This window comes from Haliaeetus albicilla, chromosome 4 (genome assembly GCF_947461875.1).
Source record: "Haliaeetus albicilla chromosome 4, bHalAlb1.1, whole genome shotgun sequence".
Lineage (NCBI taxonomy): Eukaryota > Metazoa > Chordata > Aves > Accipitriformes > Accipitridae > Haliaeetus > Haliaeetus albicilla.
In genome coordinates, this window is record NC_091486.1 from 33,425,517 (window position 1) to 33,443,095 (window position 17,579).

The 17,579-nt window shown below is 33.4% G+C and overlaps 1 protein-coding gene across 1 annotated transcript in view; it reads left to right on the forward strand.

The window, feature by feature from the left end:
* DNAH7 (dynein axonemal heavy chain 7) overlaps positions 1 to 17,579 on the forward strand; it is a 115,714-nt gene that overhangs the window by 39,011 nt on the left and 59,124 nt on the right. The window contains exons 22-34 of the mRNA XM_069781866.1: positions 489 to 701; positions 1,611 to 1,720; positions 2,193 to 2,361; positions 3,656 to 3,758; positions 3,860 to 3,987; positions 5,162 to 5,374; positions 6,463 to 6,561; positions 9,991 to 10,239; positions 13,179 to 13,328; positions 14,410 to 14,592; positions 15,421 to 15,597; positions 15,894 to 16,025; positions 16,681 to 16,905. Coding sequence (XP_069637967.1) covers positions 489 to 701; positions 1,611 to 1,720; positions 2,193 to 2,361; positions 3,656 to 3,758; positions 3,860 to 3,987; positions 5,162 to 5,374; positions 6,463 to 6,561; positions 9,991 to 10,239; positions 13,179 to 13,328; positions 14,410 to 14,592; positions 15,421 to 15,597; positions 15,894 to 16,025; positions 16,681 to 16,905 — 2,151 coding nt within the window. The remainder of the gene's footprint in view (positions 1 to 488; positions 702 to 1,610; positions 1,721 to 2,192; positions 2,362 to 3,655; positions 3,759 to 3,859; positions 3,988 to 5,161; positions 5,375 to 6,462; positions 6,562 to 9,990; positions 10,240 to 13,178; positions 13,329 to 14,409; positions 14,593 to 15,420; positions 15,598 to 15,893; positions 16,026 to 16,680; positions 16,906 to 17,579) is intronic.

Consider the following 17,579-nt stretch of genomic DNA (forward strand, 5'->3'; position numbering starts at 1 on the left):
GGTGTGAATGTATTACTAAGGTTAATTCCCACTTTTTTATTTCAATTCAGTAAGGTGGTACTTCACATCTAAGTACTGTCATGATACAAGTGCTTTTCTTAATTGGGCCTTTCTTGTTTACCAGCAACTTATTAGCATGAAAGAAACTATCAATTACTGTTTTAAAGAAATTATTAAGCTAACTGAACACAGACTATAACCAGAAGCCAATAAAATGAAAAATTGTAGAACAATGCATTTTCTTGTTAACTCTTTTGAATTATAGATGTGTTATTGTTTCTAACTGTTGTGGGACGTGGTTCTGTAAAAGTAGAACACCCCCCTCCAAACACAAAACCCTGTTGAACTACCAGTGAATGAAGGACACTGTTCTACTATTATAGTGAGAAGGGATTTCTTTAATACAGAGAAATAAAAGTAGTATAAGAAAAAATAATCATGCCTTAGACTAGACATTCGACTTCTTAACTTGTAAAATTTTTTTGCAGGCACTAGAGGATTTTCTGGAGCAGAATAATAGACAGATTGAGGACATTGTCACCTTGGTGCGAGGAAAGCTGTCTAAGCAGAATCGAGTGACTCTAGGAGCACTTGTTGTGCTTGATGTTCATGCTAGGGATGTTCTTGCATCTCTAGTAAGCAAGAAAGTCAAAGATGAGAGTGACTTTGAATGGTTAAGTCAGCTTAGGTACTACTGGGAGGTAAGTGAGACCTCTCAATCCTATTAGAAGGTAATTTCTGTTCACAGTTTTTCAATTTCTGCTTGCTTGCTTACACAGAGAATGGTTACACTACTATGAGAATTTCTGCTGATAAAAAAATACCTATAACCAATCATTTTATGGATTGCTAGCTAGAATGGCCAGTAGCCAGCTGCAAACAATTTTTAATTAAAATTACTTTTTTCATCACTGCTGAGTCTCAGTACATTTGCTGAATTTGCAGGGGGAGTTACAGACAGAATTTGTTCACTCAGAGACTGTATTTTGGTTTTCTGATTCTGCAGGATAGAGAATGCTATAGGGATGACAATTTTCAGTTAGAGATTTTAACCTGAATTATTGTCAATATTATTTTATTTGTGCATTACGTTTATTGGAAAAATAACAATGTTTGTACTGGAGAGTGGTAGGATAATTTTACGTTCTTCAGGACAAGATTTCCCATAATACAGAACACACTGCATGTGAAATTAAAAAAATTGTATATGTAGGGATCATACATTGCTGTATCAGAGTAATCAGATTGACCATAACTACAGGTATTGGTCATGATTACTTCTGTTTACCTTTTAGAAGTCCATTAGCTTTCTAAGTAGCTACACAAGATAGTTTTACTCTGCAATATGGTTAGTAGGACCTTTTTTTAGATAAGTTAATGTAAAAAAAATGGTCTATTTGTTCAGTACTTTAGTATCTATTAATTGGCAACTTTTTTTTTTATCTGAGCCACATTGAAACTAGTATCTCGGAGCAATCAGTGGTCTGCCATGTAGTTTTTTCTAACAGCATGGGGCCTGTTAAGGAGCTTGAGGAATAGTGTTGAGTTGTGGCTGTGGGTTTTTAAAAAATTATTTATTTAATCTTTAAAATTACTACCTTGTTTCTTAGGAAGGGCATCTACAAACAAAGATGATCAATGCTGGACTGAGGTATGGATACGAATATCTTGGCAATACCCCTAGGCTGGTTATTACTCCACTTACAGACAGATGCTACAGGTAAAACTGCAAGTTACTAAATGTACTGTATTAGCAAGAATTTATTTATTTGAGATATTTTAATTAGTCCTGAGAACAGATGATTGCAGAATTGTATTTTTTATGTTCTAATGGGTGTAATTAGAACAGGATATGTTTCTTTTGGTGGAATAGAATTAATCCTGTATGAATATTTTAATTTAAATTTGTGATAAACTTAATCTTTTGTGGCACTATAATTAGTTATAAATTTCAAGAGGATTTAGATTTAGAAAGTGGAAAGTAAGCTATTCTCTATTGTGAACTTCTAGTAAACTTCATACATCACTACCCATTTGTAAACTACAGCTGGCTAGAAGGAAATAAACTGTACCATCATAGGAAAATGCAGACATGAAACAAAATGTTTAAAGTTTCTGGTAGAAGTTACAGCAGCTGGAAAAATAGCATAGAAATTAATATAATTTTTTTTTTCCTATTATTTTATTTCCAGAACCCTATTTGGTGCACTACACCTACATCTTGGAGGTGCCCCTGAAGGTCCTGCTGGAACTGGAAAAACAGAAACTACAAAAGATTTAGCAAAGGCTGTAGCTAAACAGTGTGTGGTTTTCAATTGTTCTGATGGATTGGATTACCTTGCATTAGGAAAATTTTTTAAGGTTTGGATAAATCTTGAGGGTCATATTCTCAATCACATTAAAGCTCTTTAATTATTTTGGCACTTGAAGTGGTCTTAAGGTATTGTAAATGTATCTTTCTCCACTTCCAGGCCACTATATAATGCTAGTATTGTGCAGATAGGTCTTACCGTAAGAATCCAATCGAGATATCAAAATGTTTTTTATGTGCTTTGAAAATTAAATATACCATAATGATTTTATTTGCTCTAAATAGGCAACATAGATGCCATTTTAATAAGTGCATTTTTAATAGCTGATTGCAAATTTTAGGGGACTTGAGGTTTAATCTAAACTCTAAATAAGCTGGTAAAAGTCATTATATTATACAAATGAAGTATATATTCATTTCAATATTAGCCTGAGTAGACAGCTCTTTATTATGAAAATCTATCCTGAACGGACATCTGTGTCTTATAGCCCAGTGTCCTGGTTTGGACTGGAATGATACAAAAATAGAGCAAGTATGCTTTCCTCCATGGCATTATTCTTACCTTCTGAGTCAGAGGTGGCATTGGAATGAAGTGATTTGTCTTCAAAATTCAACATGATGGAAGTTCACCAAAATAAGCTAAATTAAGAGTTTTTATTTAGAATGATGAAAGCAAAATTCTGTGTCTTAAATGGGAATTTTAGAATTACTGTTTACAAAGCATGAGATGCCATTGAAAGACTACCAGTGCTGCAGAGACGGTAGAGTAGCATTTGGGGAACATATCTCAGAAAAGACCTATGAATTAACCAGAACTGTAGGTAAAATTATTCTTTAGTTGCACTTTAAGTAACATAGTATGCCATAAAATGCCATAACCAAATGGTGAATTTTAGTCGTGCAGAAGTCCTTACATTGCCTTTTGTTACTGTGAACTCTGTCAGCATAGATGCAAAAGAAGAATAAGTTTTTTGGAGGTTTATTTAGCGCTTCCCCTTTGTCCAGTTGCAAAATACTGACTATAAAGATAAAACATGCAAAATGTGTGTATTTGATAGGCACTTTGCATGTGACAGAAGAATTAGGATTTTGGAGTAGATTGTATAGGTTTTTTTTCTTAATCGTTTGGGTTTTTTTAACAAACAAACCTAGTTTTTAAATGTCTGTAATTCTTTTTGAAACAAATTCTATCTGGAGTGATTTTGTTTAGAAGTTAGTGCTCTGGATCATGTATATAAGTCCTTTCTTTGCACATAAAAAACTTTTTCTTATTGCAGTATTGTTTTGATAAGCATGTCCAAAGTAAGTAGTTGACTATTAATTAGTCACGTCTGTCTCTTCTAGGGTTTATTGTCTTGTGGGGCATGGGCTTGCTTTGATGAATTCAACAGGATTGATTTGGAAGTACTCTCTGTGGTTGCTCAGCAGATTTTTACTATCCAAAGAGGTAACCTGTTATTTTAATCATATCTTTCACTTACATATGACAACGAATAAAGATGCAACAAAACCTGCCCAGCAATGACATTAGTTTTTATTTCTCCATAGGCATTAATTCAGGATCTAATTTAATAGTATTTGAAGGAACTGAACTGAAACTGAACCCTACATGTGCTGTCTTCATTACCATGAATCCTGGTTATGCTGGGCGTTCAGAGCTTCCTGATAATCTTAAGGTATTATAACACTTATCGTTTTATTACTTTTAATAGCTAATACAGAAAGTAAAAAAGAAATCACTTTTTGTCAAATATAGAAATTTTAAAGAATATTTAGTATTGGTTACCTTCAGTTTTTGATTACACTAGTGTAAAAATCATCATCTCTGAGAAGAAAAAGAAAGTGAAAAGGATAATTAGACTGAAAAATAGGAATAAACTAAATTTTAAAATGTCAGGAAGTGGTTGCTTGATTAAAGGTCTGACTGTCAGGATAAAAAAGAGTAAGTTAAAAACCCCCAACTTCATGTGTTTCCTGGCTAAGCACCCAAAAGTTGAAAAACTAAAAGGAACACTTTATAGTGTACAAGCAGTGAATAATATCTTAATATTGAATAAAACCATGGGTTTTTATTAATTTCTGTTTTTTCTGATGTTTTGGGTTGATCTGAAGGGACTTGCGGTGTTTTTAATGTAAGAGATATATATTCTGTTTAAGTTTATTACTGAGTGACTGTTACAAGAGTGCTACATCCTTTCTTACTCTTTAAATATATTTGTCCTTTGTCCATGGAAAGAAAAGGAAATCTGAGCAAATATCTTGATAAATTAATAAAAACATGGAAATGTACAGTCTTTGTAAATATTTCTCAGATCTGTCTGGGAAATTTACTCACTAACATGTATGAATATAAGATTCAAAAATACTACTTGTAGAGATGAAAGGATAATTTAAAAAACGTTCAGGTAGAATATGAAACGTAGCAAAAGTTTTGTCTGTTTGAAAGTATTCTGATGCTTGTTTGGTAGAACAATGGTAAAATTGAAGCATAGGTTGCAGCTAAACAATGCTAGTAGGAGTCTGACAGCATCAACTTATTTGTGGTAGTTGTATTGCACTCCCCTATTTCTTCTAGAGCTCGTGGTGTTTTATGTGTTTTTGTTGTTAATCTTGAATGAAGAAGACCTACAACCATGAATTGTCACAATCGAAAATAAAGTATTTGTAAGCATTTATGGAAAGCCATTAAATATATTGTAGTCATAATCGTGATAGTTAAATTTAATTGGCTGTCACTATATTAATGAAATAATGAATAAAGTAGTGGTTTATGTAATTGTAGAAGAAAGTTGTGTATAATAATGTGGTATAATTTTTTCTGATGTGATTTTCCATATATATGTTTAATAGGCTCTCTTTAGAACAGTAGCTATGATGGTTCCTGATTATGCCATGATTGCAGAGATTGTTCTGTATTCTTGTGGTTTTGTTACTGCTCGACCTCTATCTATAAAAATTGTAGCTACGTATCGTCTGTGTTCAGAGCAGTTGTCTTCTCAGCACCATTATGATTATGGAATGAGAGCTGTGAAGTCAGTACTCACTGCTGCTGGCAATCTGAAGGTAAATGATTTTTGAATTTTCTTTGTCATCCAATAACTTTGTAACATGTCTCTTTTGTAACAGAAAGTACACTATTCTACATAATGGCCAGTAGCTGTTCAAAATGTCATCCTGTGATATCTATGAAAATGAAAAGTTTATCTATTAGGGCATAAGCTGGGGAAAGTCAAGAAAAGATAAAGCTACTGGGCCATTCACCAAATGACTTGTCACTGAATGACGTGCCTATTAAGTGTGCTGATTATCTTTCAAGGATTCTAGTTAAATGCAGGTTTACTGAGTTGTTCGCATGTTGGCCACTGCTTTGCTCTGCTTTTCTTGTCAAGTTCAGACACCTTTGCCATAGTGTGTGAACAATTTCCAGAAACACACTGGCTAATATCTGCCACATGTGACTTTGATCACTCTTTTATCTTTAAGGAAAATGGTGTAGGATGTAGTATTTTGTTTTGGCTTGCATTGTGGATGAATGCATACATTTTACTAAGCTGTTGTTTTATTAATTCAGTTATTTTTATTTAGGTAGACTAGTATAATTTATAATTCTCTTCCATTCAATTTTTTTTCAACCTATAATCCTACTATTACAACCCCCTCCCCACCCCCCCAACTCAAAATCAGTAACTAAGCTATGTATTGTGGCAAAAAAGGCACTTTTTTTTAAAAAAAAAAAAACAAAACAAAAAAACCTGGGAGAGAGATCTACATGCAAGCTTTTAGAATTTCCACTTTGCTGAAGGCAGAAGTTTTACATCAAAGTAGGGAAAATTATCCTTCTTAGGAAGAAAAGGAATACATCTTAGAAAAAAATCAATAGTTTAGGAAAAAATGTCATATCAAATTTATAGTAACACCTATCACTGGGTGTAAACCAAAGTGAAATTGGCCTTACTATAGAAACCTACTGCAAACACCTTGATATGAATGTATAAACATACATCCAGAACATACATTGTTATCAGTGGACTTGAACCTGCCAGAATAATTGCATAGAGGCACAACAGGAAATGTTCAGTAAAACAGGCAAGCTTAAGGTCTGGTTTTTGAAACTATAAAAATTAACTAACTCTATTTTTAATTTTTTTTAGTTGAAATATCCATCGGAAGATGAAGAAATTTTGCTCCTTAGATCCATTACAGATGTCAACCTGCCTAAATTCTTGTCTCATGATTTACCACTTTTTGAGGTAGAAAACACACAGATTTTTAGTAATGTCAAGAGCTCACTAAAAATACTAGCTGATAAAAATATTATGTAACAGGTTTGTCAGAGAGATGGACCAAAGACTTTTAAAATCTAACCTGTAATCAGTTTAAAAGTTTTAACTGTTCCTTCTTAGCAAATATAGCAAGCATTTGGGTTTTGATAGTTTAGACCAATGAAAGTTTCTGCCAAGTCTACTGCTTGAAATGGTAACATACTTTTTTTATATATCGTGTGTTCAAGATTTCAGTATACCTTATATTCTTAGGAAATTGGTAGGTACTAGTAGTGTCCTCTTTATAAGAGAAAATTTGGATTTTCTTTTAAAACATGTGCAAAACAATAAATAGACTAAGTGGCCTACATTCATTCTTGTCCTGAGCTGATCTCAGTATGGAACTGAGCTGGAGAAAATGAACCGTAACTTACTCCCCCTGATTTACAGGATGCACTAACACAGTGAGTCTGTGTCCTAATATGTGCCATTTGGATTGGACTTCTAACATTACTGCAGGATAGGCTTGTTTAATATACCTGTGATTGAACCAGACATGCCCAACACAAATATGAGCTGTGAACTTCATTAGGAACAGTTTGCAATCATCTTTGGTAGCTGTGAGCTTTCTGTGTCTTGTTAGAAACAGAAGAAAGGATCTAGGCTGGTTTATATAGATGTTTGGAAACTGTGAAAACATTGTCCTTCACGTGTACCTTTTTAAATATTAGTGGAAAGATTTTATTTGGAAAAAAAAAAGTTTCTTCATATACAGCCATGGGAATTTGTGTGCAATTATACACTTACAACATCAAAAACTCTCATGAGTTGTTTTGGAGAGTAATAGGTATATTTTAGCAGTCATATTAGTTGCAATTATATTTTCAGTGAATAATACTTATTTCTGTGTAATTTTATAATGGAATACAATGAGGTAATTTCTATAAGAAAACATCCATGAGGGCATGAAAGTAATATGGAAGCTCTTTCCTTCAGGAATTTTGAGAAAAAACCTTAGAAATCTGAAGCACAGAAAAGGTAATTGCCTTGCCCAAAGTTATATGAAAACGGAATGAATTAGAAACTGAACATATGTCTCTGGACATTGTTACTCTAATCTAATTAAAAATCTGCTTAAATTACACACTTGTTCCTGAAAACAAGTCATGATCATGAAGGGAGATTTCATATTTCCATAAGTTTTGAAATAGTGGAGATAAATTTAGAGAAGTTGTCTGAGAAAATTGAAGCATCTTCACTAGTTGTTTCTCTTAAGTTTTTCAGTCTTTAAGAATAGCAATGTTAAGAATTTAGTGTACAGAAATTAATTCTAAGTACATTTGTGAAGTAATACTATACATTTTTCACTTTTGTAGAATAAAAAATGGATGCTGATTTAAAGATGAAATAGCCTTGCACGTACTAATATTTTTCTTGTTGGCATATCCCCCAAATAGGAAAAATTTTTATAAATTGAAACTAGGAAGTATCACATTATCAACTTGTAAACAGCAAAAGAAGGCTAAAGAATGTAAGGCTAATAAATGGAATTAAACTAGATGATTACGTCAGTACAGAACACATGCATGTTACAAGGAAAAACACCAACAAATGAGCATGATGCCACAATGTCACTGTAATTAGTTATCCATTGGGGGACAGATTTAAGGGTCAACAGTAAGTTAGGCCAAGAGTATGTGGGAATTGTAATAGCCGACTTGTGTTACTTGTGGAATAAAGTAGCTTTGAAATTCTTATCAGATACAGAAAGAATTTTAAAAACATTTAGGTTCAGCAGCAGTAATGTAAGTTAAAATTTTAAATATACCTTTAAGAATGATTACCACTTTTAATATGAGAGATATTAATTTCTTTCCTCAATTTGTATATCACACTTGAAGGAAATTGGAAACACCCATGTCCTCCCACATTCATTTTCATTTTGCTGGTTTTGCCCTTGTTGTTCAGATCTCCAGTGTAGTCAGGTGCATCTGGCTTGAGATACACAGTAACTCTTCTGTGTTTATGTAGGAGCATACAAATGATACATGCTTTCTCTGTCTTGTTTTGTTCAAAACTCTGCTTCACTTTGTTTTCAACTATTTATGGTCTGTCCAGATTTTTGAATGTTGATTTTTAACACTTAAAACCAAGATTTTTCCTTTACTACTATCCTGTAGTATATTGCATTGGGCCTATCATAAAGTCTTTGGGCCCTATTAATGGGTTTGTTTATAATATTGATCCCGCTCTGTTGTTAAGATGACACTTTTGCCAGTACAAAGTGGCAGTACAACTTATGCTGTGATAGTAAATGTTTTCTTTTAATATGGTATACCTACATTTCCCCATAATTATATTATCCATTCTGTAAGAAGGAAATGATTAATAATTTTTTTTTTCTCTCCTTATCTTAGTTATAAAATCTAGTAGGCACAGAAAGACCATACTCTAGCACAAGTGTATAAATCTTTAATTCTTTAACAGAGAGTGTGGAGAAAAAGTGCAGGAGGTGAACAACCAATGGAAATTTTACATCAAATGTGTTTCAGACAAGAAAAGCTGCTCACCTTAAACATGGCTTGATATTCCTACTTGAGAAATATGATTATTTTCATTGGAAAAGCCCTGGTTTTGTTATAGTCAGTTGTAAAACATGCCCCTGGTAGCACAGAATGTTAAACATGCTTTTTAATACACTTTAATAAAACACTTTAAGGTCAGGATGTGGTATGCTCATAAAGATGTTAACAGTGGAAACTAACAGTGCTAAAAGAAAACCAAGGCACACAGTAGAAGGAAACCAACATACATACTAACAGGAAAAATGTCAAATAATGCTATTCTAAGTTCACTGATAATTGCTGTATTCATTTCTAAAGAATACATTTTATTTTGAATTTTTTTTTCAGTAATCTTTGTTTTCCAAGTTGATACTGCAGGTGTGTCTAGTCGAAATGGTAGCCCAGAGATTCTTTGTCTCATTTGTTATATCTTCAGTTTATTCTCTATCTTTCTTTTGTTGTAAGCAACACTGCAGGATCTCTGCTTTTAAATTTAGATTTCAGTTAATTATTTTTCAGTTATTGAGGAAAAAAAGGTAAATGCTTTCTCCACTTTCTAACTGGAAGTTTTATAAACTAGTTTAATAAAAGCTAATGTTTATCAGGAAAGCATATGCTTAGTTAATCACTTCTCTATGTGCCCAGGTAAACATGAAAAAGATACACGAAATATCAATAATAAATTACAAAGGCAGATTTTTGGCTCAGACAAGAGTGACATGAAATTCATAATTGTTTTATTTTAGTCAAAATAGGTATTAGTCTGCCTAGTGTCAACAAAGGGTTGATTGCATAAATTTCAAATCAAATTACTGTGAAAATAAGTGTACTTTCCAATTAACTGTTTGGATAGGGTATTACTTCTGACTTGTTTCCTGGTGTGAAGCTACCAAAACCAGACTACAATGACCTATTGGAAGCCATCAGAACAAACTGTGATGCTATGAATTTGCAAATGACTGATGTATTTACTATGAAGATCCTGCAGATATATGAGATGATGATTGTGCGTCATGGCTTTATGATAGTTGGAGAGCCTTTTGGAGGAAAAACATGTGCATATCGAGTTCTGGCAGCAGCATTGGGAGACATATGTGAGAAGGTATCTAAACATTTTTATAAATGTTTCTGATGAAAACTGTTTTCAAACAAATTTTATAAACACATTTTAGTGTTTATACTGAATACAGAATTTACTTTAAGGAACTTAAAAGTACAAAGGAAAAGCTAAAGAATTTGATTGAGAAGCTGTATTCCAAACTTACTGTGGATGACCCAATTTTAAATATAAACACATTTCATACATTTCTACACATGGTGTTTTCTCTAAATTCTTTCATTGGATTGGACAAGGAATGAGTTAGCTACTTGAAATTTTATGATAATGTGTTCCTTGTGAAAGCTTTATACCAGATTTCCAACTTACTCATGAGAGCTGCTGAACTCTCTTTTAACAGAGATTATTCAGTTTAGAACTACACCAAATAATGAATCTGATTCATAAATTTATAGAAATTTTGGAATATTATCTGATAAGAATGTAATAAACCCATGTAAACCCAGAAACTAGTGTCAAATTTTGATTATTTTTGAAACCGGAGTATTTTAGTTTTTCAGACAAATTTTGGATATGAAACAAATCCAAGATCTGTCCTGCTAAGTAACTTCTCACCTGACATAGGAGAAGTGGGTAATAATTGTTATCTGTGGAACATTTAAGTGGTCTAGTAGTATAGCTATACCAAATCTTGCTCAAATTCAAGCCATCAAAATATTTGTTTCTTATGTGATCTCTGGAATCCTGCCACGTGGGCTGTGGAGGCTTTTGCAGAATAATCTAATCATAGTTATTGTCTTAAGTGCTCTAAGGACCCCTAGATTTAGTCTAGTCTGATCTGCTAGGATGGAATGTGAACCCTGTACAAGGCGCTTTTGTAGCTGTTTCTGAAATTAAGTGTTTAGGATTTGAGACTTGAGAGGTGACTGGCTGACTCCGTGAACTCCTGGCACCCCCAGAGAAAAATAGTAATAGCCAGGAAGCATAACTGATCTTCAGGATGCTGAATTTCTTCTGACTGGCTGACTGGAAACCTGCAACCAACGAACTTAGCAAAATTGTTTCATTTCCTTAATGGTGATCTTCAGGCAGGCACCTTGTATTTTTTTGCAGGTATCAGCAAGACTAGACTGGCTAGACTTTCACATTGGTATTGCTGTCAAGCAGAACTCTGTTCTTATGCTCATTTATTAAAAGCTGTTACATAGTTGCTTCCTATATTATAAATTAAATTGTGAAGCTTTTGCTTTAGGTATGTAGGTGAAATTCTGTTCCTGCCTGTCACTCCAATAAAACAGTATTTAACTTTCTGCTTTTCTTTTTAATTCAGTGAATCGTTGCCCACGCCTTTCCATTTCTGTTTGGTAGAGTAAGAAATTTTTATCTGATGATTTTCTTCCTGTTAGCTCATCTTCCCAATCAACTCTAATGATTAATTTCATGGCCATTACACCTATTGGAGCTTCTTTTTTTTTTTTCCCCCTTTTTTTTTTTTCCTTTTCTCCCCCCCCCCCCCCCCCCCCAGAAGAACTGGTATCCAACTAATCAACAAAATTTTGTTTTGATTATGATAACAATTGTCTTTTTGGAGGATTTTTACCACCTTGAAGAAAATCTTCTCATTGATCTGAACTGATTAGTGTTTAGTTCTGGGAACTCTAGCAGCTCTATTGAGACTATATCTGAATTTTATAATTAGGGAGGATTGTAATGAGTAAGATGAGAAGGAGAGATTTGTGATGAATGAGGTAAGAAGCTGCTAACAGAAATAATACAAAAGAAAATTGTAATGTACTTGCAAACCTTGAAGATTATAAATCTAGATTTTTGTCATTGCAACAGCATTTCAATTTTTTAGCTGGGCAACTCTGACAAAGTTGCTGTACTTTTTTTTTTTTTTTTTTTTTTTTTTTAAATTGTATTCTTGTCATGCTTGTGTGTTTGCGGTTCACATAGCTTATAAGTCTTTCCAAGATGTTATCAATTTTCCCCTTCCTTTAAATATTAAATTTCCCTCTGAATATTGACTTTGGTGAAATAAAAAAGTAAGTTAGAATGAATTGTAATTCAATACAAACTGTCAGAAACAGAAGTTGTAATCATACTTTTTTATAAACATACTTGTTTCTCCTTTGAAATAGTATAATAAAAATTCCTGCATTTTCTATTTCATGAAGGGAAACAAAGAAAGGTTATGTGTATCTATGGGAGGAAGGCAGTCAGAACAGACAGGAAATGGGGCCAAACTCCAGATTTCTGAGTTCAAGTTCATAAACGCTAGGGCTGCTTTTGGAAGGAAAGAGTTTTTTTTCTTAAATCAGGGATAGATGTTTCTTATATTTTAAGGCTATAGTAAGTAGGTGTTCAAATGAGTGTTTGCAGTTTGTCACTTTTGCTTGTAATCAATTCCTGTAGAACAGTGGCTTTTCAGCCACCTGATCTCTGATGTGTGCAGTATTAAATGTCACATTTAGGCACAAGGAGAGAAGCAAATAATTAGTTGAAGTTTAATCAAAAAGTAAAATTAGATATTTTTTACATGGTTTAAGTAAAAAAACCAACCCTACAACCAAAACCCCAAACCAACTTTGTAACCTCATTTTGATATCAATCTCAGAAATTTTCCAAGGCATTCATATTTATTGCTTAAACATGGGAAAAATGGGATAGAGAGATGAAAGGGCTTGGCCTGTTGTAATCCCTGTAAGTGTAAGAATAGAACTTGAATTCTGTTTTCATTTATCAAGCCAATGTTCAATAATAAATTTAGACTTCCAACTGCACATGATAAAGTTGGGATAATTGTCTTTAGACACTTGTAAACCATCTTTCACACACAATATGTGTGATGTCTTTCCTGCTGTAAACTGATCAAAATTTTATGAAGATTTAATAATATATAACTGTAAAATTCAAAATGAAACAAATGGCATAATAAATTCTGTGTTTGGTGTTAACAGATTTTATTACTTTTGTGTCTTCAGGGGCTGATGGAAGAAAATAAAGTTCAGATCACTGTTTTAAATCCCAAATCCATAACAATGGGTCAGCTATATGGACAATTTGATCCAGTGTCACATGAATGGTCAGATGGCATCCTAGCAGTGAGCTTCAGAGCATTTGCTTCTTCCCCAGTAAGTGCTTAAGAGGCTTAGAGAATTTTGGGAAATGACTTTTCAATTTATACATTTTAGATTTAAATTCCATGTTGTTTGCACAACCATTGTAGGATTCATATGCTTAATCATTTGAATGCAGAGACTGCAGTTTGGCTTGATTGTAGTATGCTCCATGCAAAGTTGTTTCTGGATGCTAGTGAACTAAGATTTGTGGTTTAGAAGTCCTTATGTGAAGATAAAGGTTTTTTGTTTGTTTGTTTGCGTATGTTATAAATAAATGAATATTTAATCTTCCTACCATATTGTCATTCCTTATGTTGTCTGATTATGGCCCAAATCTGTGCTGTTTATGTATATGGGCATTCTGGTGATTAATTTGGAAGAAACTGCTGTCTAAGTGTGGTTTATGGCTGACCTTCTATTAAAGTCCATTGAAATATTTTCACTGAGTATAATAAAAGATGTATCTACCAGACAAATACTTTACTTTTTGCTAGCAATTGCAGTATCCGACTCTTTGCCCCTGTAAACTTAAATAAACTAACAGTATATTGAAATTCATCAGTGTGAAGTTCACCATCTCTAATAACATTTGCAGAACTGCACAACTGCTTCGTAATTTCCTGTAAGAAATATGATGAATACCTATGACTATTTGCTTATGTTGTAAAAAACCAGACACACTACGTTTAGATATTACCATATTCCTTAAATTAGTCCTATTGACTTCAATGATAAGTGTGCAGTAGGTATTACGGATGAGTAGCAACTTGTATTAAGTCTCACTGTGTCGTAAGTCAAAGTATTTGAATATGTTGTAGTTTGACAGAAACAATGTACTACATTGCAAGTGTAACTGAAAGAAACCAGTCAAAGATATTAACCTTCTATAGTTAACTACAGTATATGCTTTAAAGTTATAAAATGAAACTGTGAATATAGATTGTGATTTCAGAAACTGCTTGTGAATACAACTCTCTGAGCACTTTCAGTTATTTTTTGTGGAAAATAACTTTAGACCTAAAGTATTTATTTTACAGTGAATGTAATAAAATAAATTGCAAATATTCGATTAAAAATATTTTCTGCAAACCAGACTCCAGATAGAAAATGGTTGGTTTTTGATGGACCAGTGGATGCAGTATGGATTGAGAATATGAATACTGTGCTTGATGATAATAAAAAGTTGTGCCTTATGAGTGGAGAGATCATCAAAATGTCACAGCAAATGAGCCTTATTTTTGAACCAATGGATTTAGAAGTTGCTTCTCCTGCTACTGTAAGTACCTGTCTTTGAAAGAGTGATTACAAAGGTCTTTGATTATTGTGATATATATTCTAATTTTTAAAAAATATACTTAACTGAGACTAGTAATAAGAAGTTTGTATTTCTTTGATATATGTTTAAAATAAAGAACACTGTAGCTTGGTTTTCTTGTTTAAATTTTTCATAATTGCACAATATGTTTTTAAATTTACATATTTACATATGTAATGTAAATTACATATAGAGGAGACCCTGTAACTGTTCAGAGTCCAACTCTTGCAAGTGCCTGACAAGAAATATAACATCATTCATGTGCAAATATTTAATCTCTCAGACAAATTCTCATAAAACCAACAGTCACTGCGTTTCTAGCACCTGTCTATATCACACCTAGTTTTTCTGATGGCACACTGGGGAATGCAAAAATTTTCTTTTGAATATGAATAGAGGCTCAGATAATAATTTAAACAGAACAAAATATCTGTGTAGTCATACTGGGAAGGCATTTTTACTTAAAAATTATATAAAACTTAATTAAAAATTAAGTGTTAGACACGATAGTATATTATCTTTTGTGACCTTAATGTTGGGAACTAATTCTATTTTAGAGGAAAATTTGTCTTAGACATTAGGTCTCCTGTTGGCTGAAGAAATAAAGCTAGTTTTGAAACTTGTCTGTCTCAGGGCTCACAGAACCCCACTGTACACTTTATACCAGCTTCTAATAATCCCAGAAGCTGTATGTTATAACACTGAATGTTATTTTATTTTCTTGTAGATAGGAAAAATCTTTGCAGATTGCATAAAATAACATGCAACTGTTTGTTTCTTTATTTTTAGGTTTCAAGGTGTGGTATGATCTATATGGAGCAGCATATGTTAGGCTGGAGACCATTAATGATGTCCTGGCTAAATAAAATGCATTCAGGAATCAGCTCTGTGCATAAAGAATTTATAATAGGTCTGTTTGACAGAATGGTTCCGCTCTGTCTTGAGTTTATTAGGAAATACACAAAGGTAGGATAAAGAATTTTTCTGAGAAACTAAGAGCGTATGAATTGTTTTCACTTTGAAGTGCCAAAGGAACAAATAATTTTATTTGGACCATATTAGTTTATAGCAGTTAAGATAAAGGCTGTGAGTGAGCAAGGTTTCTGTGTGGTGTTTAACTTGCTTCTGAATGTATTTTAGACACGTTTATCCTACAGGTTTTTTTTATCTTCATAGTGAGGGAAAAGCCCCCACCGTCTAGCAGTCTCTTTTCACTGAGTAGAATACACCTGCAGCTGAGGGTATTTCTTCTTTCTTTTCAGGAACTGTCTCCTACTTCAGATACAAACTTAATTCGATCACTAATGAATCTGATGGACTGCATGATGGATGAATTTGCTGATGACACCAAAGTTAAAGCTATGAATGACCATGACATTTTTTCTTGTCTTGAGGTATGCAGTTTGCTTAACATACAGAATAGGCACGTCCAAACCAGGCTTTAGTGAAATGGGCTTCACGAGCAATAAAACCTATATTGTGTAATTAGAATACATGTTTTGTAATGTCCATTTAAGAAAATACTATTACCTTCTTTATAATTGATACATAGTTGAGTCGGATGTGTTTGATGTCTTGATATAAATTTAATGAATTTTATACAAACCAGGCAAAATTGTACCTGATTCTCCAGTTTCTGGTATCTCAGTTTATTACTAGTTAGACCAATGCTATCTAAGGATTACAATTCAAGGAAAGCCTTGTTAAGAGACATAGATGTTACTGTATGAGATAGGCATTTGAATAAGAGAAAGATAATCTAAGTTGTTCTGCAATAAAAAGCAGCTTATGCTTGAACTTTCTCAAAATAACAGCTCTGAGATGAACAGGTCAGGCATTTTGCTGCACAGCAAAGGTGACCAGATGCTGATAGTTAACATAATGGTGTTCTGTTTTACCAGCAGCATGGTTCCATACCACATGCATAAAAATCAAGTTGGTCCAGTGTAATTCTACTGTGATTCGTGGCAAAGATTTCTTTGACTTCAATGAACAAGAACTTTATAAATGCAGGTACTGAAGTTACATTTTGTTTTTTTCCAACTCTAGGGTATTTTTTTGTTTTCACTGATATGGTCTGTAGGAGCTAGCTGTAAGGAAGATGATCGACTGAAATTTGACAAAGTTGTGCGAGGAATGCTTAATGGACCAATTAGTCCGGAGACAAGACAACGATACAAATTGTTGAGCAGTATTGATCAACAGCCTTCAAAAGCTTTCACAATCCCATTTCCAACAGAAGGAACAATTTATGATTATCGGTTTGTCAAAAAGGTGAGGATTGCAAAGTAAGATATGGACTTCCGTTCTGAAGGAATCTTTTATGAATGCTACAAGATGTGTATTGTTATTGTAAATTTGTTTCTGCTGCCTGCATCTTTTGTCACCGAATAGGCCAGATGTCTGTCCTTGCAAGCTAGTGGTCTAGTGTTCTGGCTGGGACTTGCAGTACCAAAGCCTGTTTTTTTTGGCTACCAGAATAATTGCCTGTTGTGGCAGAACCAGTTAGCAGCAAATCTCAACCAATTATTTTTTTTTATTATTTTTTAATTCTTGATTTCTTGCAAGATTATTTTATGTTGGGTTTCAGCCCTTTTCTTAGCTTGAGGAAGCACTTGATATACTTTAGGCCATAACTCTCTCATTACTGTAGTAGGCTACTTCTCTGCCTCTTCTTTGCCCCTTTTTCTTGGGATTAAGATGTGAATCCATGATGCATCTCTCCCAGTGGAGAAGAAAACTTCTCACACTGGATCTAGTATGCTTCAGAGACTCCAAGATAAAATATATGTACCTTTTTTTGAGTTTGTCATTCCTGTGAAGTCCTGTTGCAGTACAACGAGAATTACTTTTGTCCAGATTTCAGCTCATGCATGATTCCTGTGTCTTGCCAAGGAAAGTGGCTGAGATTTCAATCAGCGGTAAAGGCTTTATGTCTTCTGATCATA